The sequence below is a fragment of the Rhamphochromis sp. 'chilingali' genome (genome assembly GCF_963969265.1).
Source record: "Rhamphochromis sp. 'chilingali' genome assembly, chromosome: 5".
NCBI lineage: Eukaryota > Metazoa > Chordata > Actinopteri > Cichliformes > Cichlidae > Rhamphochromis > Rhamphochromis sp. 'chilingali'.
Window position 1 is genome coordinate 22,088,505 of NC_137932.1, and position 20,496 is coordinate 22,109,000.

General features: G+C 40.8%; 2 protein-coding genes across 2 annotated transcripts in view; one reads left to right on the forward strand and one right to left on the reverse strand.

Moving 5' to 3' along the window:
- Positions 1 to 7,163: 7,163 nt before the first annotated feature.
- On the reverse strand, positions 7,164 to 11,045 carry LOC308397018 (inositol polyphosphate-4-phosphatase type I A-like). The gene is made up of 3 exons (XM_080882742.1): positions 10,801 to 11,045; positions 10,525 to 10,735; positions 7,164 to 9,472 (listed from the first exon to the last, which is right to left on the reverse strand). Exons 1-2 carry the CDS (start codon positions 11,011 to 11,013, stop codon positions 10,682 to 10,684), a joined length of 267 nt encoding a protein of 88 aa, XP_080738868.1. The 5' UTR covers positions 11,014 to 11,045; the 3' UTR covers positions 7,164 to 9,472; positions 10,525 to 10,681.
- A 7,519-nt stretch (positions 11,046 to 18,564) lies between these two features.
- Positions 18,565 to 20,496, forward strand: part of LOC308396442 (multifunctional protein CAD-like) — a 33,419-nt gene continuing 31,487 nt past the window's right edge. Inside the window, exons 1-3 of the mRNA XM_080881740.1 lie at positions 18,565 to 18,824; positions 19,944 to 20,083; positions 20,259 to 20,388. Of these exons, the coding sequence (XP_080737866.1) occupies positions 18,743 to 18,824; positions 19,944 to 20,083; positions 20,259 to 20,388 (352 nt within the window). The 5' untranslated portion in view covers positions 18,565 to 18,742. The remainder of the gene's footprint in view (positions 18,825 to 19,943; positions 20,084 to 20,258; positions 20,389 to 20,496) is intronic.

Sequence of the window (20,496 nt, forward strand, 5' to 3'; positions counted from 1 at the left end):
GGGGGCTCCAGTGCTGAGAGTGGTGGAGGCTGAGACATGTCCGCCCATCCTTACTGCCTGTGGTCTGCCAGTTAGGAAGTTGGAGATCCACTGACACATAGATGAGCTGAGTCCCAGATGCTCCAGCTTGGTGGTGAGTGTGGAGGGAATTATGGTGTTAAATGCAGAGCTGTAGTCTATGAAGAGCATTTTAACATAATTCCCCCTTCTAGTGTCCAAGTGAGTGAGTGATGTGTGGAGGAGATGAGAGATGGCATCGTCTGTGGAACGATTTGGACGGTAAGCGAACTGTAGTGGGTCCAGTGTGTCTGGTAGTGAAGAAATGATGAAGTCTCTGACCAGGCGTTCAAAGCACTTCATCACTACTGAGGTGAGGGCTACAGGGCGATAGTCATTGAGAGAAGCAGGGTGGGGTTTCTTCGGGACAGGAACAATGATGGACTCTTTGAAGCATGTGGGGATCACCGACTGAGATAAAGAGATGTTGAATATCTCAGTGAATATCTAATTTGTGCTTTGGACTGTCACCAGATTTCTTCTAGAAGTTTCTTGCCAGTCAGCAACTATCTTGGCAACACCACTTGAGTTTGTGTGTTGCATGCTAACATCCTTATCATATGTGTAATAATACTAAAGCGTCATCTTATGCACACACAAAAAACAAATATGGCTCCTTCGTGCAGGGTTTTCTGGTATGTTCATTTATGCTTCCCAATTAAAAAAAAAAAAGAAAAAGCAAAGTTCTTGCTTCTCAGCCACTGCGGCCACATCCTCACCGTTTTTTTAGGCAGTTATATAAACATACTGTGAGTGAGTCATAAGCTTAAATACAATAGTTGAAGGAACAAAAACTTAATGTTTAAAAATACCAGTCAAATCTGATTAAAGTAAATAAATAATAAGTATACAATGTAGTTTTAAGACTTCTCAATGTTTCGTAACATTAATGTTCTATGAACTCGTGAGTCCAGAAATCTGAATGTCATGAAAAGTATTTATTATTCGTGTATTATTATTTTACAATACAAGGTTGTTTTTTTCCTGATACTTCATGCAAACCACATTTCTCCAGGCCTGTCCTAATCAGCTTACTCAGTATCACTAGATCCAATGCTGCTCCTCCAGCAGAGCACACAAAAGTAGGAGAGACCAGAGATGCCATGGCTTAGTTAGGAGACTGTTTGCTTCAAGGCCACTAGAGGGTGCTGCCATAAAACTACAATAAATGAATTGACCTTTTGACCTGCTCACACTCTTTTATGCAAAACCCTGCTGATGACACACACACACACACACACACACACAGATTCTAGGTCTGACCAACCGTCTCCACCGTGGGCAAAAAGATGACAGTCAATAAAATTCTAAAATTTTATTTATAAACACAATGAATAGTAGTTAAAAGTCCAGTGTCCCATTTAGGTACAAAGTAAAAACACACAGTCCAAGGCCAGAGCCAGCTATGCCACAAAGCCAGTTGCACTCCACACGTTGTTCACTTCAACAGGGGTAGCAATTGTCCTCTGAGACCCACCACCCTGTAAGTAGAAAGCCTGCACAGAGCGACAAAATAAGACAATTCACTATATAATTCACAGCCCATCCATCCCAAACATATCAGATCATTAGAGGTTTTGTCACATTACATACCTGCACTGAGAGACAAAATAACACAGCAGTGTTTGTAATGTGGGCTATAAGTAGACTAGCATATCAGTGCAATCAATTACACCTGCCTCCAATTAGTCCAGCCCTTTTACAGTCATTGACTGGGTGAGAAAACACGAGCAAATCAACCCAAGAGACAAGCAGGAAGACTCTCTGAAGGCTCCTGTGGCTGCACAGGCAGTCTTACAATTACGAGGTTGGAGAGTTGTTTCAAAATGTTCACACTGATTTCACATGCTCATTAACTCACAACCAGCTGACCATATATATTTCTGCTGCTGAGCTGCTTTTTGATGGAGATTTTCTGAATTTATTTTGCTACCATAAGAGCAGACTCCATGCTGAAAGCATGTGCACTGTCACTTGCAATGAGTGGCACTAATGACGCTAAATTTAATTACAGGTCATGGACAGCCTTCATAAATGCTCATATTACTCACCCACACTGAATTCCAGCACAGGTTCATCTGGGTCCTGACTATTTCCTGCAAAGTAACACAAACGTCATCAGAACATTAAGTCAGAGAAACAACATTTGGAGCTTTTGTACATGATAAATTATACTGCAGTAGTAAAACAAAGTCAAGCAGCAGTACATTTATTAAAATCACCTTCAGCTGTAATATTTAAACTGATTTAGTGTCAATTTAGATTATGTTGAGATTAAAATGAAACTAGTACCCTTGTAATGTCTTTTTAAATTAGAGGTAAATATTTGTATATTTTTTACATAATATAATTATATTTACTGGATTTTCTCTCTATTGTAGTTTAGTATTATAGTTATTACTTGTTTTTTATTGACTTGTCTTGTTTTTACAATGATTTGCTCTGAATGCAGCCTTTAAAGAAAAGACTATCTGTTCAGTAACTATCCATCAGACTGGGTCCATGTTACCAGCCAAATGGGTAATAATTAAAGTAAGTTTTGAATTACGTATATTTGGGTGTTTAGGTGACACTTTTGCAAAAAAAAATATATAATTAGGTTTAAAAGAACTAAACATGTATGTATTTAAAAACAATAAGTGTGTTAGAGTTATTACATCAACAGGTTGTAGCTCACTGTACTATTTTTGAGCACAACTTTGGTGCTTTTGCCTCATTTTTAAATCAGTGATCCCAGTAGCACAGTCTAAGCAGAGACCTCAGTGCTTGGCAAACAATCAATAGAATCAATATAATTATTAAAAAGAAACAAAATAAATGCCAACCATATAAAAAAAAACATAAACTTAAGGAAAAAACTAAACTTGATTTTGTGTCTTTAGGCTATTGTTAACAGCAAGCATGAGGTTAGTGCATATGTATTATTATTGGAAAGATTACTGCAAAGAAAAAAAGGTTGAACCAGGAGGGGGCGATATTGCTCTTCTTACCATGAGTTACATGCAGGCTATTACTTACCATGTCACTCACATTTATTTCACAAAACAGCTGAACCCACTTAATTCGATTTAATTGTATTTATGCAGAGCTGAATCACAACAACAGTCTCCTCGAGGTGGTATAGATTGTAAGGTAGAAAGTCTACAATTAAAAAGAAAAAACCTCAATACAGTGGGAAGGAACAACTCACTTTTAACAGGAAGCACCCTCTGGCAGAACCACGGTCAGGGAGGGGCGGCCCGCTGCGACCCTTTGGGGATGAGGAGACGAAAAAGGGGACAAAAGACACACTGTGGACGAGAGCCAGAGATGAACAAGAACTAATTATTGAATGCAGAGAGGTGTATAAACACATGGTGGGAATCCCCCAGCAGGGTAGTCCCAGGGTAACTAAGGGAGGATTCATGGTCACCTGATTCAGCCCTAGCTATATGCGTTGGCAAAAAGGTAACTTTGAAACTTAATCTTAAAAGTAGAGATAGTGTCCGTCTCCTGCATTCAAACTGGGAGCTGGTTCCACAGAAGGATGATCCCCTTCTACTTCTAAATATCCTAAAAACCACAAGGAAGCCCACAGTCTGAGAGCAAACTATCAAACTACGAGGTCTTTAAAATAAGATGATTATTCAAGACCTCATGTGTGATGGGAAGGATTCTGAATTTGATGCTGGACCCACAAATCATAAAGAGAAACACTAACTCACACACACCAGAAAGTGCCAAGAATTATAATTATATGTAATTTAGTTTTGCGTTCCTTTATAATGCTTTCAACTATACAAATAAGACACTTCATGGGGGCGCCTGAGCCTTGTAGACACAACAAATACTGAACAAACCTCATGCGCCCTGTTGTTGACAAAACGATAAAAATGAATGTGTACTTCTGTCTTATTTAGGTCATTTTTGTAGTTTTTGTAGACAGACTACTGTAATTTCTCAATAAAATGTCGCTTATTATCGCTCACTCTCAAGAACAAAAACGTGAGTAATTTCCCAGTAGCTCACCATATTTGGGATCTTCTAACATCCACACTTCATGTTTAAACGGTGGTGCGGAGGCGGTGTACCGTCGCAGGCCGGATGTAGCATTCAGCGCGGTGTGCCTTTTTTTCAGTTGCTAAGCAACAGATTTGTCCCGCCCCTTTCGTTATGACGGGGCGGGCCAGTCCTTTGACTGGTGACGTTTCTTTGTAACGTCACCTGACGTTACAAAGAAACGTCAGGTGACGTTACAAAGAAACCTTAAACCGACCTTATATATAGACCTGGCTGTTCAGTTGAAACGCATTCACACAGCGGGACAGCAGCGCTTTAAACGTTCAAACACGGAGTTTAACACAAAACAACATTTTAGACATAAAAAACAAAAAAGTGAAATGGCAAGCTCGAACTGTAACACAATGACAAATGATGAAACAGTTCAGACCAATGGGGATAATTCTACAGTACATGCTTTGGTATCCCTCTTGAATAACTTGTTCAGTAGTTTTTCGATCAAGCAGTGGGGAGAGCTTATCTCAGGCTATCCGGATTGCTTCACTGCTAAGCGGCTTGTAGGTTTTGTAGAGGACGTAATGGACCTGTGTGCACAGTCAGTAGCAGTATCACCACTGAGGTCTTCCCAGAACTCCCCTGTACATGAAAACTGTTCTGTCCACACCACTACTGGCAAAACGGTTTTGTCACGTGTGAAATTTTTGGACGATTCTGCTGAGCAGGAGTTTGATACAGCACAGAATATAGATGCTAACAGCCAAGAAACAGCTAACACAGAAGAAAGCTGTCAAAATGCTGACCAACACAGTGCTGCAAAAGCAGAAAACAATCCAATTCCAGATCCCCAGCAGCAGAAATCCTGTGTTGAACATGAAGCCAGCATCCCACCGTTAACAAACGTAAGTCAAACGGAGTCATATAAAAAGATACAGCATCACAGATCTTCTGTAGACTGTGAGCCACCTGAAAAAACCTTAGACTTTGAAAGATGGTTAGAGACATTAATTCAGGCTGTGCTTTCAAAGCTTGGTAAACTTTTAAAGTGCCCTCATTCTCACCAAAAACGTTTGTTGGATCTACTCTTGGACAAATTCAAGGGGATGGATTTGCATTTAGACCGAAAAGTGCAGAATTATTTTGACTGCATTGCTAATGCGATTTTCACTGATATTTGTGACAAATTACATAAATTGTCACTAATATCATTGGAAATGGGGAGGAGTGGGGAGGAGGATTCAATGAATTTAATGGAACAACCAATATTTAATATCATAACTACTTCAGTATTCCAAGAACACCTGTTGGCAGTAACAGTTACTGATAGACTGGAATCATATGAAAAGAAAGAAAGATGCAGACTTTCAGTGGAAATCTTTGTGGAAGGACTGATTTCCCAGGTTGCAAAAAAATCAGGCACAGTCTTCAGCATTGAAAGTGCTGAAGCTATCTCCAACCGGCTTACCATGAAAATCTGGACTGAAATCAGGGCCAGATACGACAAAATCCCACCAGAGAAGTTCAAGAAACTCAGCGAGAGGGTTTTCAAATCCCTCTGTAAAAGATGGAAGCATGCATCTTTGGTGACATTCTGGCAATTAAACTTCCAAAATCTTGATGAAGATATTGTTAAAACTTTCAAAAGAAAGATATTCACAGAACCAAGTTGCATATCTAAGTGCTTCTCATCGGTGCGGGCATTTTTTGGGAGGTGTAAGGGAAGAAACAAAGTTTCCACTTTATAGTGACATCGTGATATCAACAGCAAAATATTTTCTAAAACTCACTGGACACTTTAAATGAGCTAGTTTTACATTTAGATCAGATCAAGTCATTTTTGAAATCCCCAGGAATGGTCGCGGCAGATGGCCACCCCGCCCTGAGCCTGGTTCTGTCGAAGGTTTCTTCCTCTTAAAAGGGAGTTTTTCCTTCCCACTGTCGCCTCGTGCTTGCTCAGAGGGGTTTGTTCTTTTGGGGTTTTCTTTTTAATACTGTAAGTTGTTACCTTACAGTGTGAAGCACCTTGAAAACACCATTGTTTCCTTTGGTGCTATACAGATTGAAGTGACTTGCACTGATAACATAACTAAGCTGGGACTTTAATTTAACATCAATAAAATTATAAAAATATTACATCTTGATTTCTGCTTGTTTTCATTGTCTGTGACTTAATGAATACAAATGTGTAATTTAACAGATTTTTTCTTTATGTTAGTCTGACCGGTGATTCCACGTTGGCCTTAGGTGTTGGCGCGGATACGCTGCAGCCCCTGAGCCATTAATGGCCCAGCACACTACAGTAAAAACAAAACAACAGCCATCTGTCCAACTAGGAAAGGAAAATAATAAACTGCCTCCTTGGAGGCAACCTGACTCAAAACAGTTGCAGTCCAACTCAGACCGACTGCAATCACTCTCAGGCAGATTGATGAAGATCTGCAAATAACTGTTGTCTAATTTATAAACGCAGACAGATTGCCAACACGTCTGTTCACAATAGAGGACTGTACTTACATGGTTGCAAACTGGTTATCTTGCTTATATGAAAACATTACTTTGGAGCAATGAAACTCAAACACATTCATTTTTAAAATGCTTCAAAATGAAATTTTGAAGCATTTGGCTTTATGCTTTGAAAGTGCCGTTGTGAGTGGGAGTGTGAAATCCTTACTTGATGTGTTCCCTTTGCCTTTACTGTTTTCAGTTTTATCAGTTTTCAGTTTTATTTGTCATATGCAAGTTAGCACAGGGTCAACATTGCAATGAAATGTGTTTGACGAGCAGCAGTCACTCAGCAGCATGGTACAGTAGAAGAAAATATAATAAAATATAATAAAATAAAATAAAAAATAGAAAAATAGTAAAGAGCAAAATATTAGAGAGACGTGGTAAAAGAGAAAAGATGACTAAATATATATATATGTATCTATAAATATATGTACACTAGTGATTAAATAAGAAAATCTTGAAAAGAAATATGACGGGAGGTCAGATGGGATATTGCACAGGAATGAGCAGCAGAAAATTACAGTATTACTCAGACTTTTAATAGTCATATTGTCAGTTTTGGCCGACGGTCATGGGTCACTTCCACTAAAATAGCACGAGACTGGAGTAAAATGTACTTTATTAATGAGAACACATGGTGATACAGCAAAGAATCCAACCCTTCTGAAAAGCAAATGGCTTCCTGTTATACTCTACCTGATTCAGGTGAGCATCTGGAATAGACCAAGTCTGGGGGTCAGCAAACCAAAGGGAAACAAAACCCTCCCCATAAGAAAACCACTACAATATAACCAACACGTTCTCACTCCCAAAGCGTAACATTTTACGCTAGGTGACAAATCGTCACCATATTACGTTTTCGGCTACCCACCACGTTCCTAAATGACGACCTCGGAAAAAAGAGGAAATATGAGAACTGTCTGGACTGAATCTACACATGTTTGCTCTTTTTCTTCAAATCGCTTAGAAACACGCTATTTAACATCATTAAAGTCCTGGTTAAGGTCAGGAATAAGGTTATGGTCAGGGCTAGGGATAAGGTTAGGTTTAGGGCTGGAATACAGGGCTGGAACGTCTATTACCGCGGGAGCGTCATTGCACTGGATTCCAGCCATAGCCCGCCGCGTACCATAAGAACGCCGAAGGTCTCCTTTCACGTTCCTCAGGAACGCCGCGGGACGTGACAAAACGTCGACATGTTACGCCTCGGGAGTGAGAACGGGCTGATATAACACATCATAGACATATGAAGATTTGTAACAAGTCCTATAAATAACTCCATAACATATAAACTTCAGTCTCTTCTATATACATTAAAACAGCGGTCCCCAACCTTTTTTGCGCCACGGACCGGTTTATGCCCGACAATATTTTCACGGACCGGCCTTTAAGGTGTCACAGATAAATACAACAAAATAAAACTAGTACCGGTACCGGAAAAAAAGAAGATTTATTCATAACACACGTGAAAGACCCAGGAAAACAGAGTTAACGATAAAAACGATAACAAAATAACGATAAAAAACGATAAAAACTCTGAAAACCATACATTTCACACCCGAGCCTCATCTCTCGACCAAACGACGGTCCGTGGCCCGGCGGTTGGGGACCGCTGCATTAAAACACCTTAACCACACAGTTAGGTTTCAGCCCTCGCTGACTCAGAACAAAGTAAGACAATCAGAGTTCGATTGGTTTTTACTTGTGCAGGGGAAGCCTGGTCGGATTCTCAGAGTTGCAAGCTCTACACCCAAACTCAGACAACTCCAACTCCAGCCTCCACTCGCAGCCTTTTATTGAATGAAAACAGTTACACAACCGCCCATTGTAAACCCCATATGTTGTGTGGTAAAAGCTAAGGCACTGTGTGTGTGTGTGTGTGTGTGTGTGTGTGTGTGTGTGTGAGTGAGAGAGAGTGTATGTGTGTCTGTATACGTGACTTCCTGCTTACAAACGTTTTAACCGCATCTCTAGTCATAAAAGGGTCATCTCCCCTCAACCTCGTATATGGCTTAACCTCTCTAACAGTCCACCATTTACATGGTGAGCCCATAAAGGGCAGGAAGTGAACATTCCTTACCAAATAAGGAAACCAGAATCTTACATAGATTGTGCCTGCAGTTGAAAACTATAGCTAGTAACATCCCCAACATCCTACATGTGGGGGAGGAACAGAAAATATCTGAACATACAGTTCAAGACAAGGTCCAAGCACAATAATGACAACTTTTAACAAAATCACTCCAACACACTCCCCTAGCCTGGCACATTGGTTTTCTCCAGGAGCTCATAAGCAGGTGATTGAGCTGCTTTTACTCTTTACAAAGTGAGTACTGTTAACACTTCTCTTTTTACATATACAACTAATTTAGGTTACAGACAAATGATTAAATGTGAACAGCTCTAACACAGGTTCTTTTCCTGACACAGGTAGGATGGCCAGTCCCCCTGTCTCTTCACCTTTAACGAGTCACTTAAATAACAACCCAAAAAGCCTAATAAAGAATCACAATCAACCAGTGTGTGTTTTTCTTCATTACGGTTTTTAAATACAAATCAGTCAGTCAATTAATAAAAATACAAGTAAGGGTAATGGAACCCCTGGTCTCCATTACACACATAAATACCATAAAGACACTAAGTCGTAGAGCTCTGAACTCCTTGCTTCTATGATATTTACACTTCTTCTTGGCCTTCTCCTTCACTCTGAGTCACTCCAGGATAAACGCATCAGCTCAGACATACAATAATTAAAATATGTGTAGGTGACCGTTTGGCAGAAGACGATGTCGAGGCGGTACTGCAGTGACACGTCCGTGGCTATCGTCGGGGCGGTGTCCTGCATCAGAAGGAAGTCAATAGACTTCTTGGCTTTGTTGCTCATCATGGCGCTGTAGTCCGTGGGCGTGGCCTGCAAAAAGTGTAAATAAACCATCAGAGACCAAACACAAATATGCCTTCCAACCACTAGTTTAGACAACATCTTGCAAAGAGTGTGTATTTCAGAGTGCAGTTGTTTTTAAATTTGACAGAAACAGAAATAAAGACGGAAGAGAAGGACAACAGGGAAAGCAGAAGCACCGACACACTGAAATCTTTTAGGGTCAAGCTCCAGAACTAGCCACAAATCCTGCTGGAAAGAACCTAAAAATACTTAAAAATACTTGCAGAGATCGAATGGAGCCGTTAACTCAAAAGCCTGGTGTCAGGCATGTTCTTTAATAAATAAGAAACGAGCTGATATGTTACAGACCCCAGTCTTTACGTAAAGAAAAAGCTGACATTTAGAGCGGTCTCGCAGCAGATTTTAAAACAGTGACACTGATTTGTGGGGTTTTTGGGCACAAATTTGAACCTTTTTGTTTTATCCATGTCCTTGAACACAGCTCGTGACTTGGGCGCTTTCATATGTACCGATTCATTTAGGTTTGTGCACTGAGGCCAGATTTAGGTATTAAAAACGAGTCAGTCATAACACTTCTTACATTAGTTAAAAAGCTGAGCTTACACTAAACCAACATTTAAATTTCCCCTTGTGGGACTAATAAAGGTATATCATATCATATCATATCATATCATATCATTACTAAAGTATTGCTGCAACATTGTAAAGACAAAGATGACACACAGACCAGACATAAAACACTGAACACTTTTTAAAGACGAGTCATTTAAGAGTATTTTCTCATAGAATAAAGTCGGCTGATATGGTGAAGGAAAAATCTGCTCACGAATCCTCCAACTTCTTAAAAGTAAGGAGTGACCTGAGCTGGAAATCAACATGAGAGGGATGACTCAAGAAGAAGAAGAAGCAACAAGAAAAGAAAAACAGAGTTCAGAGTGTAGTTAAGATATCAAGCTGTATCCACAATGTGTGCCAAGAAACTAAGCTTGTCTGTTGTCATGCTAAAGAAATAAAAAATCTGGAATCAGAAAACAGCCAATAACTGCTGATCAACTCACCCACTCCTCTTCGTGCCAGTCCACGTGCAGTGACGACTGGCTGTTGTGACCGCTGTACTTTGCTCTCAGCGTATCCTTGTCATTGCGGAGCACTACTTGTTCAGACTCAGCGGAAGGAGAAGCTTTGGTTGCGATGTACTCGTACTGCGTTCAGGGCCTAAATAGCTGAAGCTAGCAGCTTGCAGCCGCACACTGCCACCAGCTGACGGGTCTGAAAGGAAGAGGGTATGAATGAAATATGAAGCGTCCCCACGTAACGTCAAACACTTTTAGTACCTTGTCAACCAGACTGGCGAGCGTCCACTCCAGTCCGCTGGCCGATTGGTCTTTGGCAGCTTGAGACAGCCTCTCTGCGTAATAGCTGACCTGAGTCTTCAGCGTGTTGACGTAGGCGATGATCTCTTTGGCTCGGACAGTGTCCTGGGGTATGTGGATGATGACTGAGCTGGAGAGGGCACTACTGCAGGGAACAAAGACACACCGACACATCTGTATCCGAGCTGGGACTGAGGACACTCACCAGCCACTTTATTAGGTACATGTGTTCAAAAGCTTGTGGCAGCAATTTAGTGCATTTAGTCAAATAAAGACAATAGAGTGGCCTGCAGGTGTATATTTTTGTAATGTTTCTGTCTTATGCCTGAAATATGCTTCAGCAGGAAATATACGCTGTAACTGGAAACAACAGCATGATGGACCGGTTTAGTGTTAAGAGGTGTTACATCTGAAGTTAGAACGTAAATTTCCTGCAGAAATCTAAATCAAGCTTCAGAGGTACTGTTCCAAAAATATAGGGAGGGACGTTACCCACCAGATGTAAAAACAAACACTGTCTGCATGCACATGCCTGCTCTCAATGAGCCTAATCGTGGCTTAGAAAAAACAACGAGGAGCCGACTTTGATAAATGCGATACCACTCGCTTCACAAATTCAGACCATCTGTGTAGAAGAATTTTAGAAACGTCTCATTAATATTGTCAGGATTTGACTTTCCAAGCACAGAAACATGTTTTTGATAGACTTTAAAATGACTGAATGTATACAATGAGCAGTATTCATATACAACTTTGTGACAAAGGATTTGCTCATTTTAAGCTAACACACATTTTAGTTCTATATTAGTGAACACATCACCGATGCGCTACGTGCCCTTTTTTCCTTGCATTAACATGATAAGCTGTGCAAAACCCCATTCTTCCAGCTTAAAACTGAAAATACTTTGTTGTACAAATCTTAAGGATAAGATAAGAAGAACTTTATTTATCCCGAGGGAAATTCTTTAGTCATACACATACTCAATGCAGCAAGAGAGACAGAGGAATAAGATATACCATATATACAATAAGAATACTACTATTACAGTAATATACAGTAGGATAGTGCAAAATACAATATCAAATAACTCTAATGAAGTTAGTTCAGTCAAATGAAAACAAGCAAAGCAGTGCAAGGACTCACCATTCCTCCTCGTTTACGCTGATTGGAAAAGTAACAAAAGCAAAATTAAGAGGAAGCCATAAAATGGGAACTGAAGTATTAATGCAGAAATTGAAGAAACAAGATGACCAAAAACGACAAATCACAAGACGAATAAAGCAAAATATAAAACCCCAAAACCAGGAGCAGAGGTCATCGCTATGCGATTGCATTTGTCCCTCACGTTAACTTTTATCAAGTGGAAAAAAGTGAAGCTGGCGTTCATCCTCCAGCTTCACTGTGCTAATGTTATGCTAACAAAGCTGTGTCGCTAGCAATCACGTAGCACAACATTATATACCAGGTAGTCCAACTTCAGTAACCCTGCAAACGCCAGTTTTCTGTCTTCATTTATGTTGGAAGTGGTAGCAGAGCTGTACGTTTTAATTAGTTTAAAAAATCTCTCAGTCAGAACATGGTATGAAATGTTTAGATGGAAACTAGCAAGCTAACTTCCTGTTAACTTGTAACTCCGTTAAATTTAATAAATTCTGTTTTCATTGATTCATGGATGTTAAACTTAATTGTTACACCTGGTAAAGCAGCAAGGTTGATGATTTCATTAAAGATGAAAGAATTTAGACCGTTTTTAACTCTCAGTGTTCGTTTGACTTTGGGAGCTGAAGCCCACGGAGTTTTGGACCCAGATTACTCCGTGAAGCTCCTCACTACGGCAGCCGTAATGCTCTGACAATCCATCAAGCAGTGCAGCTTACCAAAGTTGTACTAAAACATTTTTTAACAGATTTCTGCACGCCAAAATCGGTTCGAGGTCAGATAAGCACAACCAGAATTCATAGGCACACTTTCGATTTTTGAGAAAATTAATTAAGTGTGTCATATAGTGTGGAAAATATGTTATACAGAAGAAAAGAATATTTCGCGATATATATCTTTACCGCACGTGCTTCAAATTATACCGCGATATGGATTTTAGGCCATATCGCCCAGCCCTAATGTGACGCCCGACTTTACTCTCAACTTACTGTTTCTTTGCTTCCTCAAACTTCTGGATGAGCTTCCTCAGAACGCCATTTTTAGAAACCCTGGCAGTGAGAGGCCGGTGCTCCGACAGTTATGACATCATATGTCTGTTCTGGAAAGACAAACAAGGATGTTTTAGAGGCACAAAAAGAAGTATGTGCGATCACAAGACGATTTTTTTTTAATCATATGTATTTGTGTCTAAACCAAAACCCATTTCCCCTGTCCAAATCACGTTTTATGTTTTTAAACCCACTTTGCACAGAGGCATGTTTTGAAAAATTATTCTTACAAAGGGGGAATGAAACAACTACACTTAAAATAAAGGTGGTATTAGTTTATTTTGTTGCAACCTGTAATTTATTGTAGTTTACTTTTATTTGTTTGCTTTTGGTTTTTTAAAGGTTTGAGGTGTGAAAGAAACTGCAGTGGAGTTTGAAAACAATAAATGGCTGTGTGTGGTTTGAGGATGTGTTTGTGCCGGGGGGCTGCGAAGATTTTCTTGTAAAACAAACAGGGGCCTAGCAAAAAAAAAAAAAAAGGTTTGGGAACCACTGGTTTAATGTAACATCCTTTTATTCATCCTCCCTGTCCTATATATCCAGGTTCAAGGTCATGGGTTTGGTCAATCTAAGGAGAGAAACTTAGACCTCCCTTTTGCCAGCCACCTCTTCCAGCTCATCTAGGGGAAAACTGAATTATTTCCAAGCCAACTGTGAAATGTAATCTCTCCACCGAGCCCTCAGTTTGCCCTGGGGCCTCCTACCTCCAGGACATGCCTAAAACACCTCATGCAGGTGGTGTCCAGAAGGCATCCAAATCACATGCCAGAATCACATCAGCTGCCTCCTTTCGATGTGAAGGAGCAGTGGCTCTAATCCAAATGCCTCCCCAATGACTGAACTCTTCATCCTATCACAAAGGCAAAGGCTGTCTACCCTTCAGAGAAGGGTTATTTTGTCACTTATATCTGCCATCTCATTCTTTCTGTCACTATCTAAAGCTCACGACCATAGTTGATGGTGGAGAGGTAGATTGACCGATAAATCAACAGCTTCACTTTTATGCTTAACTCTTACTTCAAAACAACAGAGCCCCAATCTGTCTGTCAACCTCCCGCTCTGTTCTCCCTTCATTTGTGAATAAGACCTTGAGGTACCAAAATTCTCCATTTGATGCAGCGAGTCATCCCTGACCTGGAGATAGGACTCTGCTCTTTCTTTGCTGAAGACCGTGGCCCTTGACTTGAAGGTGCTCACTGTCATTCCTGCAACTTCACTCTTAGATGCAAACCATCCCAGTTTACATCTAAGGCTGTCTGGGAACGTTTAGAGACAGGACACTCTCAGCCATCTGCTCCAGCACTCGTAGGTGGTTCCCATCAGTGGTTAGGAAGCGGCACATCCTCGACATCATGCCGCCAAACACTGAAGAAACACAAAATTCAGTTAGCTGGGATTAGATGAAGACGGATCTGACCAAAGTTTTTCTCTGTGGACTGCCACTCAATCTCCGAGGTAAACAGACACCTCCCATTCACCGGGGACAATCAATTTAACTCAACCTTTTCAGGATATGTGACTGGAAGAGTTAATGAAACTCTGTAAAATTGTCCACTTCTTTGTAAATGAACCGTCCCATGTTGTGTAGCTCTCTGGATTTTGTACTTATTGGCCTACATATTTATTTATTATACAGGCTATACAGTACATAAGATCAAAACTCACGTTTTATCTAACTAAAGTGTTTAATTATGTGGGCTACAGACTATAGGGCTGCCATGATTCCTCGACTAGTCACGATTACTTCGACTATCAAAATCGTCAACAACATATTTAATAGTCGACGCTAGTGGGGCAGCAGATCACGGTTGATCCGTAATCCGAACTGATGCTGAAACGCACGTGATCCAAAGATTCGAAAAAGCAATAGTTATGGTCAGCTCACTGACTTAAAACAGTGATCCGATCCGAGAGATTTTCGATCGGTTGCACCACTAGTCGACGTGTCGTTTGAAACTTTGTAAGATCCCGAAAGACGCAGGAATAAACAGTAGGTAAACAGCAGTGTAATAACAGACTGAAACCGAAGATTGCAGCACTGCATGTACAAGGATGCCAGCTGCAGTTAAACCCTGAAGAAGAAGAAGAAGAAGCAGCAGTCTCCGGTATCGTAGCTGTGTACGAGGCCGATTACGTTACAGCGACGGGAGGAAGGCTGTCCAAATTCGAAGACGCCTCCAAATGTGGTCGACAATGCATTCTTCATTTCCCCAGATTTGAAGGATGGGTCGGGTGTATCCTTTGTGGCCAAACCCGATTCATAGCGCAGCCCAGCCAATTCCAGTTTCCAACAATGGCGGCAGCTACTTAGTTTTAATATTACTCTTATGACTGTTTCTGGGTCACAAAATAAACGTTTAACATATTTTCAGAGAGAATGTAGCTGTGTAAACCTCAAACATCTGCTCAGTTTATCAAGACACCACATATTTGCAAAAGTGCACCGACGTTTTCGGCGACGTCTGTTACCCACCAGCTTGATAGCTAGCCGGGGTAAGGCTCACTAGATCCGTGGAGAACAGCGAACACCCGGCACATCGTTTTCAAACCCCCGCGGTCTTTTGCTACTCAGGTTAAACATGATATATAAGTCACTTAGATAACCTAAAAATTTTATTGTTTGGCTTTTTTCAGTGTTTTATTTGTTCCGGAGTAATTCGGTTTGGCTGAGATTAAAGTTATAGATTTTACACATCTGAATAAACGTCAAACAGAAAACTGATTAAACAGAAGTTTGAGATGGTCGAGAATTTACTCCAATGTCCTGTTAAATTTTAGGGAGCAAAGAGCAGACGACTTAATTTATTAAACCACTGAGACAATTTTCAAATTTCATGAAAAGTCTAATCTATCATCTTGTCTTTATTTTTAGTTAGCACATACTTTAAACACTTCAAGCAGTAAGCTAATTATAGTTATATAAGAGCAGATGAATGCTGGTGCAATAAGCCGTATGTTTTACGTCCAATGGATACATGATCTGATTAGTCGACTAATCGCAAAAATAATTGATGACTAGTCGACTATGAAAATAATCGTTTGCAGCCCTACAACAGACAATAATCAAGTTTATATGAAAAACTATGTTTTTCTATCTCCAAAAGTTGATTCTGTTCATCTGAACGTAGCGTTTTGTGGGAGAAACGTTTCGTCACTCATCCAAGTGACTTCTTCAGTCTCAGCTGACTGCAGGGTTCTCCAAATCTTATAAACAGTACATTTGTATAATGACTGAAACCAGCCCACCGAGGGAACAATGGGCTGGGAGGTCAGTTCCTTAATCATAATTATGCAAATTCTCATGACCGTTGATCAACAACCACTGACCAAAACCCACTGATCAAAGACCACTGATCAATGGCCATGAGTACCATTCACAGAGAGTTGGGGAATGGCTGCAATCACAGCATTGTAAGATGGCGAAAGATGTACCCTTAGGCCCCCTCCTCGATTCAGAGATGGTCTTTCCCTTTTCACGTAAATGGCCTCCTGGACTCCGCGCTCAAACCAGCGTTCCTCCTGTCCAGGATGTGCACATCCTCATCATTGAAAGAGTGTCCACTGGTCTGTAGGTGTAAATAGACCGCAGAGTCCTGGCCTGACGAGGTAGCTCTTCTGTGTTGTGCCGTCCGCTTCGCCAGAGGTTGTTTGGTTTCCCCGATGTATAAATCCTGGCAATCCTCCTGGCACTTAACAGCGTACACTATGTTACTCTGTTTGTGTCGGGGGACCCGATCCTTGGGGTGGACCAATTTTTGGCGCAGCGTGTTTTGGGGTTTAAAAGCCACAGAGACCTGGTGTTTAGAAAAAATGCGTCTCAATTGCTCTGATACTCCTGACACATATGGGATCACTACAGGTTTTTGCTTGGGCAGTGGTTGTCCTTCTCTCCTGGATTAGCTGGAGCTTTCTTTAGGTGCCTTTCCCGCTTTGACAGAAGTCCAGCTGGGATAACCACATTTACTCAGGGCCTTCTTGATGTGCTGTTCTTCAGCTTTCCTGGCCGCTGTGTCTGTGGGGATGGTGTTCGCTCCGTGTTGTAGCGTCCTAATGACACCCAGTTTGTGCTCCAGTGGATGATGAGAGTCAAACCTTAGATACTGATCCGTATGTGTAGGTTTACGGTACACGTCACAGTCTAAGAAGGCTAACCTGCCCCTTTTCATATCCTCCCTGGTGAATTTGATGTGTCGGTCCACCGAGTTAATGTGATCCATGAAATGTAGTACGTCCTGAGATTTGATTTTCACCCAGGTGTCATCCACATATCTGAACCAATGGCTTGGTGGTGTTCCAGGGTAGGATAGCAAAGCCCTCTTTTCCACTTCTTCCATGTACAAATTAGCAACGATGGGTGAAACTGGGGAGCCCATGGCACACCTGTGTTTCTGCCTGTAGAACTGACCCTTGTATGTGAAGTAGGTGGAATGAAGACACAGCTCCAAAAGCAAACACACTTGGTCGTTGCTGAGAGTGGTCCTGTTGCTGAGGTTGGGGTCATCCTGTAATCTCTTACGGACTACCTCCAACGCTTCTGTGACTGTTTCAGTCATTATACAAATTTACTGTTTATAAGATTTGGGGAAACCTGCAGTCAGCTGAGACTGAAGAAGTCACTTGGATGAGTGACGAAACGTTTCTCCCACAAAACGCTACGTCCAGATGAACAGAATCAACTTTTGGAGACTTTCCTGGATGATTGAGAATGCATCAAGATGTTATTTTAATGTAATTTTCCTAACCTGACATTTAGCTATTTAGCTAAAATTTGCTTTTATATTCTTATGGAAAAGTCTATTTGTAAATTTTTTATTTATTTATTTTAATACCAAATATGATTAAAAAAACCAAACAAACAACTTCCACGCTGCTGGCGGCGCGTGTGGAACACATTGGTCTCATCGTCCCGTCCGAACAAACTCTAAACTGTCAACCTAAACATATTTCCTTTGTTTTGCTTCTCCCGGATTGAAATTGGATTCGTTTCAACATTCAAAGGTTTGTTTTTGGCCACCAGATCTCATGTTTATTGGTGTTTTTTGAAGTATTTTGTGACTCAGTCTCATCTACATCTCTTGCTTCTGCGCGGCAGAACGTTCACGTGGAAACTGGGATCGTCACAAATGCTTCAGTTATCGGTATCTGCAGTTAGTGTAGAAATAATAGATTGTTTATTAGGTATTGAGGTCATAGGGAATGTAGTTTATTAGTGGGTGTCATAGTAGGATTTTGTTGTAGATAGAATGTAGCAATACACAATAAAAAATAGTCCTGGAAGGGGGGAACAAAGAACTGGATCGCAGGGCAGTGGGACATCTAACCCCCACCCTCAGGACAGTAGCAAGAGTTACTGAGGGTGAGGGGCAGACAATGGTGGATGGACATTTCCTTAAAAGGAGATGGGGGTCAGGGTGTTAGCATACCTGGCCACTGTACCAGTGTTTTTCCACTGTGGGGGGTTTACTGTAGGAGGAGGAGACCAGAGACTATAACTGTAGCTGCTGTGTAAAACTCTTCAGATCAACTTTAGAATAGGACTGCACTGGATGTAGTGTTGATCTCCAAACGCGCATTTGTATTGGGATTGGGAAATAAAGTGATACTTTGATACTTGGAAACATCTCAGCGTGATCTCTACCAGGACCAAAAGAATTGCAGAGACCGGCATTAGCTTCAGCTGTAATCACTACAAAATATGGCAACCCTGATCCTGGAGGACGGGACGACGTTCAAAGGCCGCCAATTTGGTGCAAGCGTGTCGGTATCCGGAGAAGTTGGTACGTGATTTATACTGTTTTAATTTACCTCAGACTCTCAGTTTATTATTGTGCATAGTCCACCTGTGTATAATATAACTCAGCATGGGTTAAACATTTGCTTTGGTACATTGTGTAATCTGGATGTGTGGTGTGGTTTGCCCCTTTGTTCCAAGACGCTCATGGTTCAGAGTTGTAAAGCGCCAAATCCTCCTAACGTTTCCCCCCCAGTGCCAAACTCCATTGAAAAAGAGTGGAATTTAGTGACGCCATCACAGCCATGCGCCCACCTCTACCTTCAGCGCCCACCTGTGTGTATTTTGGCAGGCAGATGTGACTAGGAAACTGCTTGCTGTGTCGTAATAAGCATGCCGAATTAAAGATAAGATAATAGTGATTTTGGATCAGGTCAGATTTTGACATTCAGTATGCGTGACTGCAGAGATGAGTCACGCAACGTTAAAATGATAAATAAAAATTTAAGCGTATGCTGGATGGAGGACGTATACCCGGGTGGAATGCGACTGTATTCCAGCCAGGTGTTATAATCCCTTCAAACGTTTATTACAGAAACACAAGTAGGTAGAACACAATAAAATAATCGACTATAGAGATCGAAAAACACATTTCGTTCTCAATAAACAGTCATCCTATGTAGACAGTTAAAGATGCCGCATGAGTTCATTTAATCAAATGGGAAATACTGGTAATTAATGCACTTTCTAGTCTGAGTGATCACTCAGACTACAAGAGACTCCACATTTATCTGTATTTTCCAACAGCAACGACTGAAATAATTTTAATATCAGGTAATATGGGATGTCTTAATAATGAGACTGTTTATTATGAACTACAAGAAAAAAATTGGATATCGTCTCATGAGATACAACACTTGAGATACAAAGATATAATTGTACTAAATATGAGAGAATCATAATTATGAGATAAAAAGTCATCCAAGTCCTAAACCATAAGAGTTTCATTGTTATTGAAAGTGCATCAGTGTGCATTAAAAAGAAAAGAACTCAGTTTGCTAGTATTCTCTGACTCTAAAGAAAAAACCTAATTATTATTAACTGTCTGGCAGATTTAAGCTCTTGTAGTTGATATGATGTACTCAAGAATGTTTTGTGTGTTTAGTGTTTCAGACGGGGATGGTGGGATACCCCGAGGCTCTTACTGATCCATCCTACCGCTGCCAGCTGCTGACCCTCACTTACCCTCTGGTTGGCAACTATGGTGTGCCAATGGATGAAGAGGGAGAGTTCGGGCTGAGCAAGGTAAGCGGTTATTTAAACTCCAGGTGAAAATTAATTTGCAAACTTATTAACATATTTAAAGTGGAAAAGCGAGTCAGGATTTTTCTTCTTTTCTTCTGTGGGACGGTTTTATCTGAATGAAAGAAGTCTTAACTCTGATAAAACACACTGTCTCATCTGTTGTTGTCTTGTTCAGTGGTTTGAGTCATACAAGATCCACGCTGCTGCTTTGATTATTGGAGAACTGTCTGAAAGTCCCAGTCACTGGAGTTCAGCCAAGTCACTGGACCAGTGGCTCAAAGAGCAAGGCATTCCTGGATTACAAGGTCAGAAACCCAGAATAAAAATGGGCGTAATTTAATTGGAAAACTGCTCAGCATCTGTAATATATATTAATGCATAAAATAATCAGATGCAAGCTTTTCAATTTAATG